Source organism: Cydia fagiglandana, chromosome 22 (assembly GCF_963556715.1).
Source record: "Cydia fagiglandana chromosome 22, ilCydFagi1.1, whole genome shotgun sequence".
NCBI classification, from domain to species: domain Eukaryota; kingdom Metazoa; phylum Arthropoda; class Insecta; order Lepidoptera; family Tortricidae; genus Cydia; species Cydia fagiglandana.
In genome coordinates this window covers 12,835,751-12,861,691 of record NC_085953.1, presented here as the reverse complement: position 1 = coordinate 12,861,691, position 25,941 = coordinate 12,835,751, and the positions used below count along the sequence as shown (strand labels likewise).

The 25,941-nt window shown below is 40.8% G+C and overlaps 2 protein-coding genes across 2 annotated transcripts in view; both read right to left on the bottom strand.

Annotated features, from left to right (window-relative positions):
* Positions 1–1,268: 1,268 nt before the first annotated feature.
* The window catches only part of LOC134675423 (oocyte zinc finger protein XlCOF6-like), a 37,842-nt gene continuing 13,169 nt past the window's right edge, over positions 1,269–25,941 (bottom strand). Inside the window, exon 13 of the mRNA XM_063533677.1 lies at positions 1,269–3,295. Coding sequence (XP_063389747.1) covers positions 3,125–3,295 — 171 coding nt within the window. The 3' untranslated portion in view covers positions 1,269–3,124. The remainder of the gene's footprint in view (positions 3,296–25,941) is intronic.
* On the bottom strand, positions 21,179–23,337 carry LOC134675444 (uncharacterized). The gene is made up of 4 exons (XM_063533712.1): positions 23,101–23,337; positions 22,675–22,782; positions 21,990–22,197; positions 21,179–21,375 (listed from the first exon to the last, which is right to left on the bottom strand). The coding sequence occupies exons 1-4, from the start codon at positions 23,230–23,232 to the stop codon at positions 21,194–21,196; spliced, it is 630 nt and encodes a 209-aa protein (XP_063389782.1). The 5' UTR covers positions 23,233–23,337; the 3' UTR covers positions 21,179–21,193.

The window sequence follows — 25,941 nt, the reverse complement described above, 5'->3', positions numbered from 1 at the left end:
TGTGATGAAAATGTTTATCTTATTTATGTTTAGGCGGTTAAATTATTGTTTCACGTTTCCTATATTTTTGAAAATAATAATTAGATTATAAATAGAGGTTTGTTTGTTTTATTTCACTCGTAGACTAGGAATCCTGTAGACCGAGTTTAGAGCAGTTATTTCATGCAACCGATGATGCCAAAAATGCGGGGGTGCGCGGGACGAGGTGAGCGAAGTCCCGTGCCGTGATTGGTCCGTTCAAAGACACGGACGTCACACAAAGACTTTCGACTCGAACATGGATTAAAATTACCGTATGCGGGGCTGAGGGGGTAGCGCGACTATGCTCAGTTTAACGGATGTTTTGTCTGTGATTTCACTCTAAACATAGTACCTAAATAGGATTCATTTTCAGAAAGGCATATTCCCATTTTTCTCCGCCGGATGCATATGAGAATAGCAATCATATGTATTATTCCTATCTGTCCCCGCCTGATGGCGGTGGTCACGCGGAGCGGGGACAAATTATTTCTTATTTTATAAGTTTAAGGGTCCATTGAAAATCAGCGTCGTTGCACTAAGTGCTCCGACATATGCTGAGTGGTATCCTCTTTGGGACAACCAATTGCATAACTATATCACATGCTTGTCATCTAGTAACTGTATTAGTGTTGTTTCAAATAAATTATTTTCATTTTATTTCAAATCTGACTACACCCGTTGAATGTGTAAGATTTGTGAAGAGTTAACACAAATTCATACCTCGAATATGATAGCCAATGCATAATGGCTCCTCTACACGATGGGCCAGCGCCGGCCACTCCAAGGGCTGCAGTCATGCGGTAGAATGAGATAGCAATATCACTTGCTCCCTCTAACGCATAAATGCGTCCCTTGGAGTGGCCGGCGTTGGCCCATCGTGTAGAGGAGCCATAAGGCGTTGGGTCCGTATATTATGCGATAACTATGTTGTAACAGGCACCTGCCGCGATAGCAGAGGACGCTGGTTCGATTCCAGCCTGGGGTACTGGAGGCTTGGCACTTTTTCTTAGTATATGACATTTATTTCAGTTTATAAATATGACATGTAGTTGACAAAGGTTTATGATTGCCAATTCAGTATCACAAAACATGACCCTGCACTCTACACTTTATGACATACAAAGTGGTTAGTCTGTGGCCATGAGTAAGCCCATTCATAATAATAATAAAAAAATACTTTTTTCTCAGACTATATTTCTACAAGAATCAATAACTGATTGGGATAGATTTAAGAAAAAACAACACACTTTCAATTAAAACAAAATGTATTAACAATATTATGGCATTTTGGGACTAAAACTAACTTATTATAATCAGGCCGCGTAGCCAAGATGCCGATCGCTTACGCTCCATAGCGATCGAAACGCAACTGTCACTGTCGCACCAATATGGAAGAGTGATAGAGACACATAATGCTTTTCGTTGTCGAAGCGATAGCGATTGTAACCTTGGCTAGGCCGGCAGTTCGCCTATTACACGTTTAAAAATAAAGCATGTGCTAGACGGCAGCCAACCACAGTATCTGCAACATGCCCTTGGTATAAGCGCGGCTGTCTACATGGTTTACAACAAGCCCATCTGCCATTGGTTGGCAGAGCACACCTGTCTACCAAGGGCGTTTAACCTTTTGGACGCCAATGACCGATATATCCGCACCGTAGGTTCAACGCCAAAGACCGATTAATCGGTCACAGACCACAAACATAGACCTACGTGCATATACAAGTTCAATTTCAGTTGTGACACTTCGTGGCGTCAGCGTGACAGCTTTTGGGTTTGACACGGCGTCGAAAAGGTTAAAGGTCACGCAGAATTTGGTTTCAACCACTTGCTACATGGCTTAAAACCACTGTTTTTCTACCAAGGTCATGTTGCAGAAACTGGTTGTCTGCTGTCTGGCACATGCTTAAAATTAAATAATTATAAATACAACTATTCTTTTCAGATCGATTTCTTAGTAAATTAATGACGAGACTAGGCAACGTTTGTCTGCCTATCACAGAACATATTAAAGAGGTTAGAATGGCTATCGCGCGCAGTTAGTATCGGAACCGGCGTCGCCGCTCGTTCCTCTCCACATTTACTAACACTCGCGCATTTACGGTAGTAAAAACTAACTAGCGCCTTGTGTGCTTGGTGAATGGATACGCCTTATTTAGACAGATTTGATGTCTGGCTTCTTAATCTGAAGGTTATTGTGGCGCAAAAAGGCATGTTTACTTCGTTTTCGGTCAGCGCGGGCGAGTAGCATGCGAGCGTTTGCTCTAAACCGGCGGCGACACGCAGCCTGCTCGCATCGCCATTCTAACTTGTTCTGTGCTGCCTATTGCTTTGATAAGGTTTTATAGTTTTTACCGAATAAGCTGCTACATGAATTTGAACCAAATAAATAGGATGGTAAAGTTGATTTTTAAACGGGCTTATCGGGTCACTTGTATAAGCGTGACATGGATCCCCAGTATAGGACCGTGCGCATTGGAGGGTCTGCCATCTTGTCGCCTGAATCGGAAACATATTGCTGCCCCAATATTACAGGGTTCTATGTTACATTTTCAAGATAGTTTAAATTCTACTTTGTTCGATAAAAGGGTGAATCACCTTTTAGAAAACTAATTTCATGTCCCTAGACTGCCTAGCAATAAAATATCGATTTTTCAAAAACCATGTTGGTTTTTTACTTTTTTGATTACAGGGGCATTATTAGATCCATAAGTATCCGGTTTAGCATTAGAAAGAAGGTAAGCGATCTTGACATGTCTTAATTGAAAAACGGTTTTTAAAAATCAGTAACTAATACTTAAGAAAGCAGAGAATATAAATGATTGTATTAGATTCATAATTGTTTTCAGTTAAAAGACACATCAAGATTGTTTACGTTATTTATAATGCTAAAAAAACAACGGGTTGCACTCGGGGAGTGCCGGCGGAAGTGAAAACTCAATGACATTGTAACCGTTTTTCGATCAGGTCACCTGTCCGTCTTACGAATTTTTCAATCTGTCGGTCACGTGACCTGTCGCGAATTTAACATTTTTTCCCCATAACTAAAAGTGCTCAGCGCCGCTAAAGATGTTTTCACTTCAAAAACGAACTATAGATTGTATTATTTGCTAGCTAAAGCCTTAGGTCTGCCGTCTCTAGTCAGCTTGAGGTGTATCAGTTTGACGTGTGTGCCGAGTATGCTGGCCTGCGTGAACTGCGCGGGGCAGCGGCTGCACTGGTAGGGCCGCTCGCCGGTGTGGGTCCGAATATGGCCTTTGAGGATCTGGTTACGCTGCGGACAACAACAATATAGCTGGTCAATCAAATCTTGTCAGTAGCAGGCGTGGCTCACTCCACGATTTCATCGCTTTGCTACTGGTAGCTAAAAGTACATTCGTTCCACACCAATTTTGGTGGCTAGCCATAAGCTGTCGCCACCTAGCGGCCATATCTGTCCTGATCGTAACAGACGCGTTTTGTTAGAGAGTGAGTCTTCTGTACCTAGTACTATTATTTATTCTGTGCCGAAAGGCGAAATTAAACTTCTTTGTCCAGGTACGAACGCTATAAATAGTTTGGTATACGAAGTTAATTAAAATCGAGTAGGAAAAAAGATTAATAATGTATCTTATGTATCGAAGTGGTATTAGTCATTATCGTCCTCGCGTTATCCCGGCATTTTTGCCACGGCTCGTGGGAGCCTGGGGTCAACTTGGCAACTAATTCCAAGAATTGACATAGGCACTAGTTTTTAGGAAAGCGACTGCCATCTGATCTTCCAACCCAGAGGGTAAACTAGGATTAGTCCGGTTTCCTCACGATGTTTTCCTTCACCGAAAAGCGACTGGTAAATAACGATATTTCGTACATACTCGTAAGTTCCGAAAAACTCATTGGTACGAGCCGGGGTTTGAACCCGTGACCTCCGGATTGAAAAATAGATTATTAGACAGCCACAGTCGGCTGTGGCCGTCATCGGAAAGTCTTGCCAAGGACGCCAAAACGGCTCCAGCCGTCAGTTTCGCCAATGCAATTGGGACTTACGCGGGATTCCGTAAAGTTCAATTTCGCTTGAATAATCGCGATCGCCTGGCGTCCGGGGCACGGCAAATTCCTTCGCCGTCTGGCGTTAAAAAGGTTAATAATATATTCAAGTGGTACTTACGTCGAAAACCTTGTCACACATGGGACAGGGGTATTTGAGAGGTCGCTTGAATCCTTCGTGTACCAGCCGCCGGTGCTCGTTCAGAGACCACGCGTTCACGTATGCCTGTAAACATAAACATATGTATATTTTATTATAAAATTGATAAGTTTGAAAGCCAAGAAACGTATAATTCGTATGTCCTGTCTCCTAACGAACAGTGTCCTATATGTAGTACCTATGTAGGCCCTAATTAAGCTTTTGCACGCCAATGACCGATATATCCGCACCGCAGGTCCAACGCCAAAGACGGATTATTCGGCCACAGACCACAGAGCAACATAGACCTACGTGCATATGCATAAAGTTCAATTTTGACAATGGTGACATAGCGTCCGAGTGACAGCTTTTTTGTTTGACACGGCGTCGAAAAGGTTAATACTCGTATTTTGTATCATTATCAATTAGATAGTTGAAATAACATTATGAACGCAAAACGGCGCATCCATTTGTCGTGCCACTGACGCCACGGATGTAAAATTTAGTTTTGTGAATAAATAATGCCAACCTAAAAGTGGTGTGTTTTTCAGTACCTTTTCATCAAAAAACGATCGACATCTTTGGCGTCGTTGTCACGATTTTGCGTTGCGTCAATTGCCATCTGTGGCGTTCAAAAGGATAAAACTGATAAATTCTGTTACCCCGGGCCGTGTTGCATAATTGACCGTGAAATTAGAAAAGGAGTTCCGCTTGTAATATTAGTTGTGATTTATTATGCAACACGGCCCTGGTCGTCAGGAGGCTAATTAAATGTTATCTTATTAGGCAAAAATGTTCATTTTACCGCTTCTGAATTGGGACCTGACGACCTCAACGTTTTATATTGATATTCTGGTCTGTTAGTAAGTCTTCAAATAATAGCTACAGCTTGGCAAAAAAGTGGCAACATTGTAGTGTCGTCCCGTTTTCTTATATCAATTGATTTGAAAGGGACGACACTACAGTGTTGCCACTTTGTAATTCCTACTCTTTTTTGCCGCCAAGCTGTTAGTGATCGAAAAGACTCGAGCCCCGTTAGCTCTTTTTTTAGGGCTCGCCTCATCACTTGACGCCTAAAAGGCTAAAAGCATATTTTACTAATAAAATAAAATAAGTTTAAGTAATTTCATTTTTAGTACAAGCTTTTATCGCTGATTGTACTTTTCTTTCCACAGGCAACTAATACTCATCGAGACAATTCTAAAAACCCCAAACACAATTAGATTTCGTTGTTTTATCACAGAGTTCCTATGGTCACTTCCAGATCAGCTCGATGACACCATAATATTACATTGTCACCCGACTTACGTATGTATGCAAAATTTTAGCTCAATCGGAAACCGGGAAGTAGATCAAACTTACAAGATTTGATTACAGACAGACAACGGTCAGGTGAAAGTAAATAAAAGCTTATAAAAAAGACAAGCGTAGCGTCGCCGTCAAGAGAATAGGCGAGCCCTAAAAAAAGAGCTACGAGTAACAGGGCTCGAGTCTTTTGGATCACTACAAGCTGTACTAGTTACTAGAGATGCAACGGATAGTTGTTTGGCCTGATACCGGATATTCGGCCTGACTATCGGCCGAATATTCGGCCAGCGGAACTATACCTACATTTCGGTTTTTCAGGTGCGCATTCTGCAGGTTTGACCCGTTTTCTAGGAAACGTTCGTGCGCACTCATTTTTAGGTTCGAAATGAGTGCGCGTGCAAGTCAATGGAATGATTAAATTGTTTTAAAATAATAAACAAGTACCATTATGACTGTGTCTGTTTCTTAAATCCAATTTGTTTACTCCGAAATCAAGCAATGTTACTATCCGGTATCCAGCCGGATAGTAGGTCAATATCCGGTATCCGGCCGGATAGTAAAATAATGGCCGGATAGGCCGGATACCGGATAGTAACCGGATATCCGGTGCATCTCTACTAGTTACCTTTTCGCAGCGGTCGCACTGGAACGGCTTGAGGTTGAGATGTATGCGGTTGGTGTGTCGCTCCAGGTCCCGTCGGATCGCGAACCGCTTGTCGCAGTGTTCACAGGCCAAACTGATTGTGGGTAGGAAATAAAATTCAAATTTAAAAATTTATTAGCGACCTGCGAGTAGCTCGGAGTAATTAACAATGGAGCCGCCATTAACAGGCGTTCCCCTCTGTCGAAAATAGGCGGCCAATGGTCAACCACATGTCAACCATACGTATGGACTGACGTTTACCTGACATGACGTACCTATACATTTGATGTGCCCCTCCCCCGCAAAAAACGGCAGACTATTTTGTACCGAAAATTTTAGACATGGCGTCTCCATTGGTTATATCCTCTAAGGCGAGTAGTTTTGACCCCCCACAAGGTGGACTGACATGTTAGTCAGACATGAGCTTGCGATGTAGCCCTCCGAATCGCTAAACTTAAGTGGCAGTGGAGTCCGCTGAATGCGGGTGGCGCAAGACCGGTCATTGTGGCACTCTTTGGGTTGGGGGAGGCCTATGTCCAGCAGTGGACTGGCTGATATGATGATGATGATGATGAGTAGGTTTGAGGGATCCTTCAAAAAAATTAACCTTACACAGATCAACCTAGCTCCAAACTACGCAAAGCTTATACTATGGGTGCTAGGCAATATACATATTTTTTTTTCCTTTAATTTTAATTAGGCTTTAAACTTACGGTAATTCAGTGTAGCTGACGTGTGTTGAAGCAGTTTTCAAGTGATGTTTCAGTATTGACGCCGATTTGAAACGCCTGTAAAAAAATTCAAGCTAAAATTAAGTTGTAAAGTAGAACATTGTTGTTGAAGCCGTAAGGGCTACCCCACATTTAACGTCCCTCGAGCGTCGGCGTCTGGTCAGCGCTATGGAAAAGGACGTCGCTGCGCAGTTGGGTCGACGTTGCGTCGAACAGCGGCCATAGAATTGTAGACGCCGACGCTCGAAAGACGCCAAATGTGGGGTGCCCTTATGCCCTTATGGAGGAGATTGCTGCCTAAATAATAATTTTAAAAAGGCGAGAAGATACACTGTGGCTAAAAAATAACAGAATTTCCGTTGCCAGGGAGGTTTTGGGATTATACTGAGCAACTTTTACTATGGGTCCAACCCCGAAATCACGTGAAAAAAATTACCTTCCCATAGAAGATGGACCAGCCAAGATGTATGTAACAGCCAAATTTTTTTTTTCGCGATTTCTGGGTTGGTCCCATAGTAAAAGTTGCTCAGTATAATGCCAAAACCCTGGCAACGGGAATGCAGTTATTTTGTAGCCACCCTGTATATAATGCCCTGTATGCGCGTGTGTTGGAGATAGGAAATGACGGGTCAATGAACCTAATTCTTCGTGCTAGCGTCCTCACTTTAAAACTAGCGGCCCGCTCCGGCTTCGCACGGGTTACACAAAACCGTAATAAATTATACACCTAAACCTTCCTCAAAAATCGCTCTATTGATAGGTGAAAACCGCATGAAAATCCGTTCAGTAGTTTTTGAGTTTATCGCGAACATACACACACACAAACAGTTTTATAAGGTGTAGTGATATGATTGCAGGAATGAGATCGAATGGAGTTGGCAACTGTCAAAGGTTTGCATAGATGGCGCCATCATAGCTTGCTCCTTTTTCTATGAGATTTGGCTTAAAGGGCTGGCATCCATGCCATTAAAAAAACAAAATTTTGACACAATTCTAGGGAATTATAGGGCAAGCTATGCTGGCGCCATCTGCTAAATACTTTGACCGGCCAATCCCACTGAGTAGAAGTTGCATCACTCGTCGCACTCCACACAGTAATAATCCCTGGAGAGTGAATGCTTGACGCTATGTATCTTGAGCTGCGAGGGAGCCTTGAAGGCCATCCCGCATTCTTGGCACACGTGGGACTTGGTCACCGCACCCGCCGACACTTCTGTCGGGTGTCCACTATTCATCACTTACTTGTCGCACTCCACACAGTAATAATCCCTGGAGAGTGAATGCTTGACGCTATGTATCTTGAGCTGCGAGGGGGCCTTGAAGGCCATCCCGCATTCTTGGCACACGTGGGACTTGGTCACCGCACCCGCCGACACTTCTGTCCGGTGTCCACTATTCATCACTTACTTGTCGCACTCCACACAGTAATAATCCCTGGAGAGTGAATGCTTGACGCTATGTATCTTGAGCTGCGAGGGGGCCTTGAAGGCCATCCCGCATTCTTGGCACACGTGGGACTTGGTCACCGCACCCGCCGACACTTCTGTCGGGTGTCCACTATTCATCACTTACTTGTCGCACTCCACACAGTAATAATCCCTGGAGAGTGAATGCTTGACGCTATGTATCTTGAGCTGCGAGGGAGCCTTGAAGGCCATCCCGCATTCTTGGCACACGTGGGACTTGGCCACCTCACCCGCCGACACTTCTGTCGGGTGTCCACTATTCATCACTTACTTTGTCGCACTCCACACAGTAATAATCCCTGGAGAGTGAATGCTTGACGCTATGTATCTTGAGCTGCGAGGGAGCCTTGAAGGCCATCCCGCATTCTTGGCACACGTGGGACTTGGCCACCTCACCCGCCGACACTTCTGTCGGGTGTCCACTATTCATCACTTACTTGTCGCACTCCACACAGTAATAATCCCTGGAGAGTGAATGCTTGACGCTATGTATCTTGAGCTGCGAGGGAGCCTTGAAGGCCATCCCGCATTCTTGGCACACGTGGGACTTGGCCACCTCACCCGCCGACACTTCTGTCGGGTGTCCACTATTCATCACTTACTTGTCGCACTCCACACAGTAATAATCCCTGGAGAGTGAATGCTTGACGCTATGTATCTTGAGCTGCGAGGGAGCCTTGAAGGCCATCCCGCATTCTTGGCACACGTGGGACTTGGCCACCTCACCCGCCGACACTTCTGTCGGGTGTCGACTGGAAGAATACAAAAGAACAAGGATCAAATTAAAAATAAGAAAATTTTATTCGCAAACGGTCTAGAACGCAAAATGACTAGTGTAATATTTTGCCTATATCACTTTTTAGCCTACATCGCGAACGGTCCAGAACGCAAAATGCCTACATCATTTTCGTCGTTTAATCTTTACGTTAGCAATGTCGACGGAGCCCCGCTGCCGCGGGGCCCCTATTCTGTGCTGTTTGGCCTTCGGCCATTTGAAGATAACTAACGAACCTAACCTACCCTAGTGATATAAAAAATGTGGTCATTTTGTGTTCTAGACCGTTCGCAATGTAGACTTAAATCTTCCTTGTTTTACGTTATTAACTAGAGTGTCATATAAGGTACTTGCGCCTAATAAGGCCCACTTTTAATTTAATTTTTTATTTTTTTTATTTTTGATATGAACTTGCAATTTTGTCTATGGTACTAACCAAACATGGGCCATGGGTACTAACCAAGTATGAAATTTTGAAATTGAAGCAAGCTTTAAAACTGGGCCTTATTAGGTGCAAGTACCTTATGTCCAGATAGCGAAAAAGATGTGTCGTGTGTGACTCCCCATACAACCATTTCTAGTCGCCGTTACAACGCGGTGTTGACACATCTTGTGTCGACACCGTCTGTTTCGGTCACAATTCCAGTCGCAGAGTCGTCGCCGTGTCGACACAGTTACCAGAAATGGGGAAGGGTCGACACATGACACAAAGTGACATAAAGTGTGGTCGCCGTGTGCACACATTGTTTCGGGTTTGCGACTACTTTATGCCAAAATCATTCGTTCATTCGTTCATTTTGTTCCTGTCAAATGGAAACTGTCAGATGGAAAAATAGTTAAATAAAAATAAGTGACATTAATACGCCATCTCTAAAACGGATTACAAGACGTAATTATATATTGTTTGCATTTATATTACAATAGGACTTAAATTATTATGGGGAATTAAACTGCTCGAGTGATTTGATAAACTAAGTGTAATATAATCAACGCGCCACCACATTGTTTTAGTTTAGCCGGAAATGAAATTGTTTACTTCTCAGTGCTTGTGTTCATAAATATATTATGTGATGCATTTTTAGTACTTCGATGCGTATACTATACTTAAATAACAGAAATAACGATTTACATACTACGAAACTTGTAAATTATGATGTATAAATATGGTTTAAGGCTGAGAAATATTGCAGTCACAAAGTAGTCGCAAATGTTTCGACTTTGTGTCGACTCTGTGTTGACACATGACACGCGCTGTCAAAAGTAATAACAAAGTTACTGGATTTGCAAAATGGCTCCTTGTGCTCATTCGTTTTCAGATATTCTCAAAGTGTAAGAGCCATGCCGTGGAATAAAAAAAAGTTAATCCTCATATTTTAATCGCGATTAATTTAGTCGACCTAACATAGATTGAAATTGCATTAATCTGAATATTAATCGAATAAATTATCGATTAAATCTCGATTGAAAGTTGACAGGGGGACATTTTTGTACGTAAATGGAATAGGATTTGCATGTAAATATTTCCCACCTTTTCGGGGCGGGGACAAATGGGAACACACAATTTTTGGATGTATTCCCATTTATTCCCGCAGGGAACAGATGGAATAGGATTTGAAAGTAAATATTTCCCATTTTTTCCCCCCTTATCGGGCTGGGGACAAATGGGAACACACAATTTTCGGATGTAATCCCATTTATCATTTATCCTCGCAGAGAACAGATGGAATAAGATTTGCATGTAAATATTTCCCATTTTTTCCACCTTATCGGGGTGGAGACAAATGGGAACACACAATTTTCAGATGTATTCCCATTTATCCCCGTAGGGAACAGATGGAATAGGATTTGCATGTAAATATTTCCCAATTTTCCCACCTTTTCGGGGTGGGGACAAATGGGAACATACAATTTTCAGATGTAATCCCATTTATCCACGCAGGGAACAGATGGAATAGTATTTGCATGTAAATATTTCCCATTTTTTCCCACCTTATCGGGGTGGGGACAAATGGGAACACACAATTTTCGGATGTAATCCCATTTATCCTCGCAGGGAACAGATGGAATAGGATTTGCATGTAAATATTTCCCATTTTTTCCACCTTATCAGGGTGGGGACAAATGGGAACACACAATTTTCGGATGTATTCCCATTTATCTCCGTAGGGTACAGGTGGAATAGGATTTGCATGTAAATATTTCCCATTTTTTCCACCTTTTCGGGGTGGGGATAAATGGGAACACACAATTTTCAGATGTAATCCCATTTATTCCCGCAGGGAACAGATGGAATAGTATTTGCATGTAAATATTTCCCATTTTTTCCCACCTTATCGGGGTGGGGACAAATGGGAACACACAATATTCGGATGTAATCCCATTTATCCTCGCAGGGAACAGATGGAATAGGATTTGCATGTAAATATTTCCCATTTTTTTCACCTTATCGGGGTGGGGACAAATGGGAACACACAATTTTCGGATGTATTCCCATTTATCTCCGTAGGGAACAGATGGAATAGGATTTGCATGTAAATATTTCCCATTTTTTCCCACCTTATCGGGATGGGGACAAATGGGAATACACAATTTTCAGATGTACTCCCTGGCGTGACAATGTGACGTAACGTGACAGGTGCGACATTTCGACAAGTCTCATTGTTGCTGACGTCACAGGCATCCATGGGCTACGGTTATCGCTTACCATCGGGCGGGCCGTATTCCTGTTTGTCACCATCATTGTATTATTTTTAAAAACTTTATAATATCGGCAAAAACAGGTATTTCTTTTGCGATGTTTATGATGATAATGATGGAAATTGTCACAAGATTTCAAAGAACTTTCGGTAATTCTTGAGTTCTGTGTCGGAATTTCGTGACAATTGTCGTATTTCTTGTGACAAATGTCATTAGCTTCGCAAAATAACTTATTAACTGGCGATATGGTGGAGTTTTTTTTTTAATTAACATGTTGGTGGCAAACAACCACACCGCCCGTCTGATGGTAAGCGATTACCGTAGCCCATGGAGGCCTGTGACTTCAATTACAGTGATGTAGACAATAGGGAATATTAGGCAAAGCTCTGCGTAGGTGGCACTAGTAGTACACATACAGTAAACAAACATGCGTCACTACGTCACTCACATATCGCCTATCGTGAAACACGACAATTGAGGGTTCGGTTTCTGCCTCTCTATCACTCTCGCATATTCGAGCGATAAAGAGGCGGATAACTAAATTTCGATTTTCGCGTTTACCGGTAGGCACTTGTTAACAAACCGCCTTGATGCATCAATGTCATATTTTATTGTCTTTGAAAACTTGTCAAAAAACAGTTTAAGGCACAGTATGTATAAGTTAGTCTATGAATTTACTGAGTCGGTAGTGCTGCACTCTGGCGGCAGAACAATGCAGTAATATACCCTATTGTTGGACCTGTCACGTCCTAAAACCTATAAAACAATATTCATGACGACTTTTATGACAACATGCGTAGCCGCCATCTTGGATTATAAAATGGTCATCATTTTCGAATTCTGCACTCCCTAAAACCTATAAATCGACATCCGTGACGACGCAAGTTATCTTTATTTTCAGATCTAACCAATTGCTACAGAATACAAAGGACAAAAAAAGAAGCAAGGAGGTAATGAAACAAGCAAAAATACTGATGATTCCTCGACGCAATAAAATTGGATGATTCTTAAATTGTGTCCAGATTTTCTTGTCATAAAAGTTTTTATTTTTCACATATAACTCACACAAGCTCCATGACATTTCGACCTTGTAATTTTTTTAATGTTTTTGTTTATATATGCGTATCTCACTAGAATAATATAATCAAGGTATGTTTATGTTTGATGGTTGAAATAGTAACTCTAAAAATTATATTTGTGTCTTATATTCCTGCCGAAGACTTTTATTTTTCCTTTTCCTTCTACACAAGTTAGGCCAAGTAATAAGAATTTAGGGCTCTCAATTTTATCTTGACTTCTACATCAGTAAAGCTACGAGGCCATGTTTGGTATCATTTTCGTATAAATTCACAGTACCAAATTTAGTTATGGTATCACATTGACACCATTCCGAAGTAAAAACATATAAACTTATTAAAATACTTTCTTTTAAACTCCTCTTCACGCTTAAATTGCTGAACAGTTTTAATTTAAAGGTACACATATATTTTGAGTCCCGAGACAGACATAATAAGTTATCTCAAAAATCATCCTTTAAAGGTGTGAAATGTGATGCAGGGGGGAATTCAGAATTGAATTCTTGAAGTTAATACTTACTGTTTAAGTTTAGGTTTGAAGTCATGTTTTTTATCATTTTCAACTAAATCAAAGATGTAGAATTGTAGACCATCCCAAATTTCATATAAATCGGTTCAGCGGTTATTGATTGTCCGTACAAATTTTCACGCCACTTTTCACACCTTCAAAAGATGGTTTTGGTTATAAGATCTATCCTATGTCCTGTTCCGGGACGCAAACTATTTCTATACCAAATTTCAACGAAATCGGTTCAGCGGTTAAGCGTCAAGAGGAGTTTAAAAAATACCGGCCAAGTGCGAGCCGGACTGGCGTATTAAGGGTTCCGTACATTAAGTCCGCCTCGCGCTTGGCTGCACATTTCTAATAGGTTTTCCTGTCATCTTAATAATCGTGATAGGTAAAGGACTATTTTGTGTATTTTTTTCAAAATTTAAGACCTAGTAGTTTCGGAGATAAAGGGGGGGGGGGCAATGGTCATTTTTTGGGTATAAAATCAATTTGTTTACGTTATATGTCCATCTTTGGGTCCCTAATTTACATATATGTACCAAATTTCAACTTAATTGGTCCAGTAGTTTCCGAGAAAATAGGCTGTGACAGACGGACAGACATACAGACGCACGAGTGATCCTATAAGGGTTCCATTTTTTCCTTTTGAGGTACGGAACCCTAAAAAAATTGTTTTTAAATTTTGTGGAACACGGCCTAGCACCTTCACTGATGTAGAGATCAAGATAAAATTGAGAGCCCTAAATAAAGTTTCAAGAGCGGATATCTCAAAAACTATTCAATATATGGAAAAAATGGACTAAATAAACTTGTAACAAATTAAATATACTTTCATTTTCTCTAAGTGGCCATGTCGCTACGATGCATAGTTTCCGAGATATAATTGAAATACCGGAAAATGGGACCTTCAAAGCCCCCTCTCTCCCCCCCCGCTCAAAGGCTACGGCCGAGGACTTTTGATATGTTCACCTCCTAACTTGTCCAAACCAAGTTAAGGAGCCAAAAATTGTGTTCCGAGCATTTCCCTCTACAACTTTATTGAGCATTCGTTGCCTGACCTAGTAGCGTATTGCATTTCTTTAAAAACTTTTCTGTAAAAGGTTGACGGGTGTTGGGTATTTATATGGTTTTGGTCGATTTTTATCATTCGCATCGCCCATGATGACTTACTAGAATTACGAGCACACGAGACACTAATAGTAGTTTGACAAACCTTGGTTTTCAAGAGGTATTTTATATTGACATTTGCTGTCACAAATTTGCTGTCAGATTTAGTCGCAAACCGCACGCAAAGTGCACACAAATGTGTCGACACCTTGTTACGGAAAAGTGTAGACACGGCGACGACACTTTGTTTCGAAACAATTCTAGACACATTGTGTGGACTCTGTTACGACACATCTGACATTTAGTTACCACTTTGATGATTCTGCGACTGGAATGGTTATATGGGTCTAGTACTTTATTTATTAATAAAAAATACATTAATATATTTAATAAAATACAAAATCAATACCTTAAAACCTAAAGGGACTAAAATTAAACTAAACTAACTAACACTACTAGTAAATATAAAATACCTCCCCCAAATCCCCTGCTTCTGGCATAGACCCCAGAATGCTGGCGGCGTTACCTCTCTGCACCGCCAGACTCATCCTCTGCGCAAAGAAAGAGCCCGCTCTGTGGTCCCCCGAGACACCTATCAGACGTTCCGACACCTTTTTAATAAATTTTTTGGTGTCGGACGACCAAGGACCCATAGTTTCTATATAGCAAGCGCCGCAAACTCATACTCATTCATTAAGAAAGAGTATTTGCGGCGCTTCATAGGCTACATTCCTACTAGTCAAATCAGCTTCTTTTTTAGAACTGTCAAAACGATTTGCTAATCTGGAATTTATATGAAAACTAATGTAGTGACGTCACAGTCAACTCGCCTACTTTTTATATTTCAATCCGATATATTAAATAGAAATAGTGCTTAAAAATAACTGCTGCCTATTTTTTTCTGATTATTATCTGGTGCTTTATTCCGTGTACGGTGTGAAATAATTTATTTTAAGTAGAGGAAACATCCCTATTGTTTGGGCTTGGTCAACGGCAGTCCCAGGTTTCCGAGCCGAACCGTTCACGTGGGACGGAGCCAAAGTGTCGACGCAGGTGGCGTCTACGCGTTGACTCTATACTTCGTTTTTTTTAGCATTAGAAATTAGGTAAACAATCTTGATGTGTCTTTTAATTGAAAAACACATTTTAAAAATAAGTTACGGCAAATATGTAACAATTATGAATCTAATACGATCATTTATATTCTTCTGCTTTCATAAGTAATAGTTTTTGATTTTTAAAAAGCGTTTTTCAATTAGAAGACATGTCAAGATCGCTTACCTTCTTGCAAGTTCTTTCTAATGCTAAAAAAAACGAACTATAGTTAATAATGTAAAACATGGAAGATATTCCGATTAATTTTAATTACCCCGCAGTCTAAATAACCCCCCTGTACCTTACTAATAAAGGTCTAAATAAAAATAGAGGACTCACACAATCATATGCGCCTTGAGCACGTCTCTGTTGGCGTAGCTCTTCCCGCAGTAGGCGCACGTGACGCGCGCGCGGCCGTGCACGCTCGCGACGTGCTTCCGCCACGACACCTGGCGTCTGCAATTATATCATCAGATCATCACAATGAGGCTGGCCGATCGAAGTATTTTACAAATGGCGCCAGCATAGCTTGCCCTGTAATTGTGTCAAAATATTCTTTTTAGGGTTCCGTACCCGAAGGGTAAAACGGAACCTCTTAAGACTAAGACTCCGATGTCCGTCCATCCGTCTGTGCGTCCGTCCGTCCGTTCGTCTGTCACCAGGCTGTATCTCACGAACCGTGATAGCTAGACAGTTGAAATTTTCACAGATGATGTATTTCTGTTGCCGCTATAACAACAAGTACTAAAAAGTACCGAACCCTCGGTGGGCGAGTCCGACTCGCACTTGGCCGGTTTTTTAATTTATGCCCTGGATGCCAACGCACACACACGCACAGGCGCACGCACGCACGCACACACACACACACACAATAAATCACAGAATAAATATTAGTACCTACTACCATGCAGTAAGGAAACTTGCTACAAAACCAAAGTTTGCCTCTTGCGCTCTAGTATCCTACCCCTGACAATACAAGGTGTCCCAGAATTCGACGTCAAGCCGTAAACGGATGATAGACCACGTCATAACAGTTATCATAAAAATACAAAAAAAAATCCAACTCATGTTCTTTAAAAATTATGGTCACTTTAAAAATTCACTAAAAAATCCACACCCTGTAATTATTCAAGATTACACAATAATAAAAAAATTAGAATAAATTATGGAATTTGTAGTAACAAGAGTTAAAGAACCATTACAGGGTGTGGATTTTTTAGTGAATTTTTGAAGTGACCATAATTTTTAAAGAACATGAGTTGGATTTTTTTTTGTATTTTTATGATAACTGTTATGACTTGGTCTATGATCCGTTTACGGCTTGACGTCGAATTCTGGGACACCCTGTATATTAAACATTGTCCCCCATCGGCCTCACATTACGAATGTTTATAGTGACCCTAAAATCAGAATTACGCAAGACGGCATGCTCCTCAGAGTATCGGTTCAGAACATTTCCTTTTGAGGTAGGGAACCCCGAAAAACCTAGAAAATTCAGCAATAGTCTGTTATCCAAACGTTATCACTTGAAATTAATTAAATATTATATTACTATATATAATATTATATTATTATATTACTTACTTAAAAGTTTTTCCGCAGTGTGGACAGTGCCTGTGATGACTGGCCGAGTGGAAGGCCGAGTAGTGGTCCTTGACTGTCAGTCGACTGACCCGAGTCAGGCCGCATACGGGGCAGTGGTACCGTCTGTCATACAAGCAATATTATAAATACTTACTTGAAAGTTTTCCCGCAGTGCGGACAGTGCCTGTGATGGCTGGCCGAGTGGAAGGCCGAGTAGTGGTCCTTGACTGTCAGTCGACTGACCCGAGTCAGGTCGCAGACGGGGCAGTGGTACCGTCTGTCATACAAGCAATATTATAAATACTTACTTGAAAGTTTTACCGCAGTGTGGACAGTGCCTGTGATGGCTGGCCGAGTGGGAGGTCGAGTAGTGATCCTTGACTGTCAGTCGACTGACCCGAGTCAGGCCGCAGACGGGGCAGCGGTACCGTCTGTCATACAAGCAATATTATAAATACTTACTTGAAAGTTTTACCGCAGTGTGGACAGTGCCTGTGATGGCTGGCCGAGTGGGAGGTCGAGTAGTGATCCTTGACTGTCAGTCGACTGACCCGAGTCAGGCCGCAGACGGGGCAGCGGTACCGTCTGTCATACAAGCAATATTATAAATACTTACTTGAAAGTTTTACCGCAGTGTGGACAGTGCCTGTGATGGCTGGCCGAGTGGAAGGCCGAGTAGTGGTCCTTGACTGTCAGTCGACTGACCCGAGTCAGGCCGCAGACGGGGCAGCGGTACCGTCTGTCATACAAGCAATATTATAAATACTTACTTGAAAGTTTTACCGCAGTGTGGACAGTGCCTGTGATGGCTGGCCGAGTGGAAGGTCGAGTAGTGATCCTTGACTGTCAGTCGACTGACCCGAGTCAGGCCGCAGACGGGGCAGCGGTACCGTCTGTCATACAAGCAATATTATAAATACTTACTTGAAAGTTTTCCCGCAGTGTGGACAGTGCCTGTGATGGCTGGCCGAGTGGAAGGCCGAGTAGTGGTCCTTGACTGTCAGTCGACTGACCCGAGTCAGGCCGCATACGGGGCAGCGGTACCGTCTGTCATACAAGCAATATTATAAATACTTACTTGAAAGATTTCCCGCAGTGTGGACAGTGCCTGTGATGGCTGGCCGAGTGGAAGGCCGAGTAGTGGTCCTTGACTGTCAGTCGACTGACCCGAGTCAGGCCGCATACGGGGCAACGGTACCGTCAGTCATACAAGCAATATTATAAATACTTACTTGAAAGTTTTCCCGCAGTGTGGACAGTGCCTGTGATGGCTGGCCGAGTGGAAGGCCGAGTAGTGGTTCTTGACTGTCAGTCGACGAGTCAGGCCGCATACGGGGCAGTGGTACCGTCTGTCATACAAGCAATATTATAAATACTTACTTGAAAGTTTTACCGCAGTGTGGACAGTGCCTGTGATGGCTGGCCGAGTGGAAGGCCGAGTAGTGGTCCTTGACTGTCAGTCGACGAGTCAGGCCGCATACGGGGCAGTGGTACCGTCTGTCATACAAGCAATATTATAAATACTTACTTGAAAGTTTTCCCGCAGTGTGGACAGTGCCTGTGATGGCTGGCCGAGTGGAAGGCCGAGTAGTGGTCCTTGACTGTCAGTCGACTGACCCGAGTCAGGCCGCATACGGGGCAGCGGTACCGTCTGTCATACAAGCAATACTTAAAAAAATATTTAATTTAAAATCATTCTCCGACTAGAAATTAGAAAACCGGTCAAGAGCGAGTCGCACTCGCGTTCCGAGGGTTCCGTACATTACCCAATTTTTAACATTATATTTTTTATGTGGAACGTGAATGAAATGTATTTTATAAACCCTACGGGTCGGATTAAAAACTAAGTTATTAAGTCCGACTCACGCTTGACTGCACATTTTATAGGTTTTCCTGTCATCTATAGGTACAGAACTATTTTGTGTATTATTTCGAAATTTTAAACCCAGTAGTTTCGGAGATAATGGGAGGAATGGTCGGACAGACAGACAGACGCACGAGCGATCCTGTAAGGGTTCCGTTCTTTCCTTTTGAGGTACGGAACCCTAAAAATCTAACAGATTCAAACAACAGTCAAAGGCTCTTTTAACATTTCTAAAAGAGCTTGCTAAAAAATTACCCATGTCGCTAGTTAGAATCCCAGTAGATGAATTGTATTGTATTTTATCATTGAAATTTAGTTTTTTGATTGCTTTGTTTAAAAAAATTATCTAAAATAATTAACCCACCTTTCGTGGTATTTCTTGTGACAGAGCAGCTTATCTTCTGTACTCATTCTCTGTTTACATACTTCACATTCATAATCGCCATTGCTCTGAAATTAGAAATAAAATATTAATTTTGAACATATAAAGCTACCTATATTAAGTACGAAGTCTATCCATATCTACAAGGCAATGTAAAATATAATAGAAACTGTTTAACTGCCGTGTCTGAAATACACATATTATACGAAAACCGGCCAAGTGTGAGTCGGACTCGCGCATGAAGGGTTCCGTATCTGTAATCCGTTTGTTGTATGGGAGCCCCACTCAAATTTTTATTTTATTCTGTTTAGAATTTGTTATTATGCGGCAACAGAAATACATCATCTGTGAACATTTCAACTAGCTATCTCAAAATTGTGAATTGTCAAATGAACCTAGGTTCATGAGATACAGCCCGGTGACAGACAGAGGGACAGGGGAATCTAGTAATAGGGTCCCGTTTTTACCCTTCGGGTAAGGAACCCTAAAAAGTTAAATAAAAAATTGTTTCATGCATCAATGGAAAGTCAAAAGATGGTAACTTATTTTTCAAATTCTTAAATGCGAGACACACCTTGTTTATGATTAAAGGCGATGGTAATCAAAAATGCCTGTTGGGTTTAATAAGTAAAAAGTGCTGATTTAAACTTTCACGATTATTTAACATTATGAAACTGCACAACGGGACTTAATAAACAAGACCAAGTGCGGGTAGTTCGAAAAACTCGCGCGGCTAGAAGATGTTGATGTCAACTTGAGCCAGTCTTCTCCGAGACCACGGGGACAACGCCGTCCTCGAAACGTCGAAGGTAAATCTTAAAACTTAAATACGCGATTAAGTCCCGTTGTGCAGTTTCATAAAGTAAAAAGTGTTTAAGTAAATCAAACGTACCTGGCTATGCTTTTCCAGGTGTTTCTGGAAGCTCGCCTTATAGTTGAACCCTTTTATGCAGTCGGTGCACTTGTACGTGGAGGCCAGGTAGCGCTGGTCGAGCGCCATGCGCGCGCGCTCCTCGAAGCATTGCTCTCGGGTTATGTAGATTGTTTCTATCTCGCATTCCGTCATTTCTGTAATAGTTCACGTTAAATCTAGATCTTTCGGTTTAGCCCATGGTTGAATGGTAGAGAATGCCTTCTGGCATTAAGTCCGCCATTTGTACTCTTCATTTATTGTGCAATAAAGTTTAAATAAATAAATAAATGATATTTTACAGTACATATGGTCCTAATTTTCCCGCACTAGTGTGTAAAATAGCACTTTTCGTGCATATGTCAAAAGTTTAAAGGGCCATATGTACTATGTACTATAAAACATTGTACGATACACGTGCGAATAGGTAATTCGCAACTCGTATCGATTTGTTAATTATGATTAATTTATCGCCACTCGTTTCGAATTTCCCCTTTTCCGCACTTGTATCGTAAATAACTATTATACGTAATCTTCGAATCAGAGTGAGAATGTGAACCTAGGGCTGCCGGATTTAGATTAAATCGAAATTATTCATAATATGTATATTGATTGTCCGCGACTAACCTATTGTTAATTTCATTCGGATATTAGATAATTAATATCAATTTAATAAAAAAAATATGACTCGGTTATTAGATCAATGAGGTACCAAGTCACTTTTTAGCTTGAACACCATACATAATAAAAAATATTATTATTCCTCCAAGATGATGGGATTGGCGCCCATAAAATAATACAAAAACTTGAATTAATGTTAATGACACTGTTATATTTGACAGAAAACCTAAAATTTTACTAAAACCTGCCTTCAACTTCTTTTTTTATTTCTATGTCCTTCTTAACCCTTCTTTTCTTGTACTTCTCCTTTCTAAGGCTTTTCTTCAGGCTCTTCAGATCCACTTCCATCATCATAACCTCTTCCTTTAATAACTCTTTTAGAGGAAAATCTTCTTCTTTTACAAAAGGCTCTTGGAAATCTGAAAGTTTAAAATATTATTACTGATTTTCATTTGTATAATACTGCAGAATTTCGTGGCAGTTTTCTTTATACTGCTATTTCCACGGCCTTATTTTATCTACTAATTTTAGCTTGCAATTGTATACACGGTGGCTAAAAAATAACTGCATTCCCGTTGCCAGGGAGGTTTTGGAATCATACTGAGCAACTTTTACTATGGAACAAACGCCGAAATCGCGAAAAAAATTTACCCTCCCATAGAAAATGGACCGCCAAAATGTATGAAACAGCCAAAATTTTTTTCGCGAATTCGGGATTGGTCCTATAGTAAAAGTTGCTCAATGTTATCCCAAAACCTCCCTGGCAACGGGAATGCAGTTATTTTTTAAGCCAACGTCAGGTGGGGTTCTCTCTGCGATTTTGTCGCTTTGCTACAGGTAGCTACAAGTACATCTGTTCCACACCAATTTTGGTGGCTATTAGCCATAAGCCGCGCGTGGCGCTGTCGCCACCTAGCGGCCATATCTGTCCTGATTGTAACAGACGCGTATTGTTCGAACGTGAGTCTTCTGTACCTAGTACTATTATTTATTCTGTGCCGTGTATTTGCAGTTTTGCATAGATAATACCAACCAGTATCAACGTCATCATACTCCTCAAACGCTGCTCCCTCCTTCTTCATCTCCTGCTTGACTTTAGGCCCCCGATGGTCATAGACGAAATAGGACTCCTCTACCATTGACTTAGTTGTACCTAATTCTATAATGTCTAGAGATATTGAGGATAGCTCGTGCGGTGCTCGGGATTGAGTGCGGACTGAGTGAATGGTTGAATCTTCTACCTGAAATGATATAAAAAAATGTAGTATGGGGCTGTCCATAACTTACGTCATTTTTGACGATTTTTAAAATCCCCCCTAAAATCATCCAATAATCATGCTTTGAATGACCCTGTTTCCTCCTGTCGTGCTACCATCATCCATTGTCCAGACCCCCGTACCCTAATTTGAAATGACGTAATTTATGAATAGCCCCTATGTTGTTTTGATTTTGATTGAAAAATTATAAGTCAAAGCAACAAATAAGTGTGTAGTATTAAAATAATCATCATCAGCCTGACATCTGCTGACATCTAAAACAACTAACTAACTAAAGTAAATTTCGTACATGGCGGGAAGAAGTTGATAACTGAAAATATTTTATTGAAGAAATTTGAAAATAAAATTACATAAAGTTCAATATTCTTAAATTTTTTAATAGAAACAATTTAAATCGCCATTTATCAACTTTTTCCCACCATGTACAGAATTAATACATACACTGTGTATGTTCTCTAGTAGAATCTGGTTACTTTGAACATTTTGTATGAACAACTCTGCTTGTTGTGAGGCCCGCTTACAGAGGTAGCAGAGGAATACACATTCAGCCTGAAATATAACAAATAAAAACATTAAACAACCATACAGAGTAGGTTTAATATTCTTTGAAGTATTACTATATTAAAGTTATCTCTTATGATAAAAAAAAAACTGTGAGCAAACATCCATACCTAAATTTTCTAATAAATATATTCATATTTTTTTATTATTTTTGTTTCAAAGTACACTCGAGTAGAGTGAATGAAAACATTTAATTAGAATATGGACATTTCTAATTAATATACTAAGAATATATGTACACAAGGTTTTTATGAATGGAAATATCTTGCCTAAAGTAATTGTTGAATTATCAAAATAATAAAATACCTGTATAAATGTTTTCAGTACTGAGCTTCGTAAGTTTAGGCAGTAAATCGACTTCTCTTCCTTCGCACACAAACACCCGAAGCAATACCGATCTGACCCCATGTCGGATTGCGCCATTGCAATATCTTTCATAGAACAATAGTTAATTTAAATAAATACATTTCACAATTAAACTAAGAAATAAACGCTCTATTATCACCAAAACATCGACAAAATTTTGTCATGACAAGTAGCGGTCACAGATTAGAAAATAATTCATATGTCAAATTTGTTTAGGCGTTTTTCTGCCTTAACTTTACAAAGCAGGATTTTTAATTTTTACGCCATCTAGTGTCCAATAGCACGTAATAATGGTTACATAGTGGGCTCCACAGACGTCGATAATGTAGCAATGCAAATTTATCAACATTTTATAGAAACACGTTAGTTTAAAAAAATACGGGATTCGAACAGCAGCATTCATTCATAGCAGCAGTTAGCAGTAAGTACCCAAGACAAAACTACGGTACGTTAAGAAATAAACAAGACATTTCAAATTAAAACTGTATTTATTATTTATATTAATCTTACTAATACTAATTAATATAATCATACATTTAATGTATTTATTTTATACACCACAATGTTGCCGTTACACCATACCGTTAACAACAATATAAACATTTAATCTAGAACACGCTTTTCGCTACAAAGCGGAAAAAATATCATTATCGGCCACACGCGTATCTCGCGTTGGCAGTGAATGTGTTAACGTTGACCAGTTCGTTATCTGTACGTGGTGCAACCCGTTTCAAGTCTAATAACCTAATAAATAATAATAACAAATAAATATTAATAAAACATTTTTCGTAGTCAACTCTCTTAAATCTAGTTTAAAAGATGTACTCATTTAAACGAATTTGTAATTCTTATGACAAATAAGATTTTTTTACCATAAGCTATTGGCATATATAAAGACCTTAAGGGCACTAAGAATGGTGCTAGTTTAGCGGTGTCACTAGCAAGCGCAGCGTAGGACGTTCACCCACAAAATGGACAGACGACCTTGTTAAGGTCGCCGGAAGACGCTGGATGCGGGTCGCTTCCAACCGGCACGTATGGAGGTCCAAGGGGGAGGCCTATGATCAGCAGTGGACGTCTTATGGCTGAGATGATGACTCACGAATTCGAACCAATCGCGCGCGTGATGTGAACTCATCAACCAGTAGCGTTGTGTGTTGTGTGGCATTAGACTGCACGATTGGCTCGAATTCGTGAGTGACACCGCTGTACTGACACCATTCTTAATGCCCGTGAGGCCCGTCTTTAAGAAGTAATATATAAGTCACACCAATTTCTAGGTTTTTTGATCCCCTCCCCCCCCCCCTTGTTACACTTGGTCACATTTGGCAAACCCCTCCCCACCTAGTGTGACGTCACATTTTTTCTACGAAATCGCCAAATCGAATTAAGTAAGTACCTAAGTATTATTAATATTTTATCAAAATATATTTGACGATATAAATATTAGTAATTTTATAATCCAAAACTGCTTAGGAAAGAAAATTAAACGATTAAAAACTATTTTCGTTTTAAAAACTTGTTATTTAAATGTACAGCGAACTAAATAATTTAAATAAATTTTCGGTTACTGATGAAGTTAAAGTGACGTCACAAAGTTTGGGTCTCCCCCCTCCCCCATGTCACAATATGTCACATTTTCTTGACCCCCTCCCTCCCCCTAAACGTGTGACGTAATTAATGGATGACCCCTAGTTAGTTCGAGATGTGTCCCCAGCATACTGGCTTGACTCTGTCTTGGATTGGATCTGACTGAAATGCTCCTGATCCTGTATAGGCTGATATTTGCCGGCCAAAGTCTTCGGCCTCCCGTCTCTAGTCAGTTTTAAGTGTACAAGCTTGACGTGGGTCCCTAGGGTGCTGGCCTGGCGGAACTGCGCGGGGCAGCGGCTGCACTGGAAGGGACGCTCCCCGGTGTGGGTTCGGATGTGGTCTTTGAGGATCTGGTTACTCTGAAAACAAAAAATTTAAACAATGCAATATTAAATATAATAATATAGTACGTCGATTCCTCACTCTGCGGCCCCGACCACCGGCAGCTTGGGCCCTGCCCCGCTGCCGGCGGCACCCTAGGTTAGGTTTTTTATAATGTGTTTATAATTTTTTTTTTTATTGTTTGTAAGTGTTTTTATATTTTACTTTTATATCCATATTATAATTAACCTAACTTAAGAAGAAAAATAAATAAAGAGTATAATTTAGCCTATACACGTCCCACTGCTGGGCACAGGCCTCCTCTAAAGCACGAGAGGGTTTGGGCTATAGTCCCCACGCTAGCCCAATGCGGATTGGGGACTTCACATACACCTTTGAATTTCTTCGCAGATGTATGCAGGTTTCCTCACGATGTTTTCCTTCACCGAAAAGCTAGTGGTAAATATCAAATGATATTTGGTACATAGGTAAGTCTCGAAAAACTCATTGGTACGAGCCAGGATTTGAACCCGCGATCTCCGGATTGAAAGTCGGGCGTCATATCCACTCGGCCACCACCGCTTTTTGCAATATTAAATTACATAATTTCAACAATAACATATATTAAGTAATCTTAAAAAAATGGCTTCTATCTGGCCAACGAGGTTAACAGTTTCGGTAACGGGCGCCCCATTCCCACTACAAAATAAACACACATATGTGTTCTTGGCAGTGAATGTGTTAAATTAATGCACATAACTTATAAATAAACACACATATGTGTTCTTGGCAGTGAATGTGTTAAATTAATGCACATAACTTATAAATAAACACACATATGTGTTCTTGGCAGTGAATGTGTTAAAT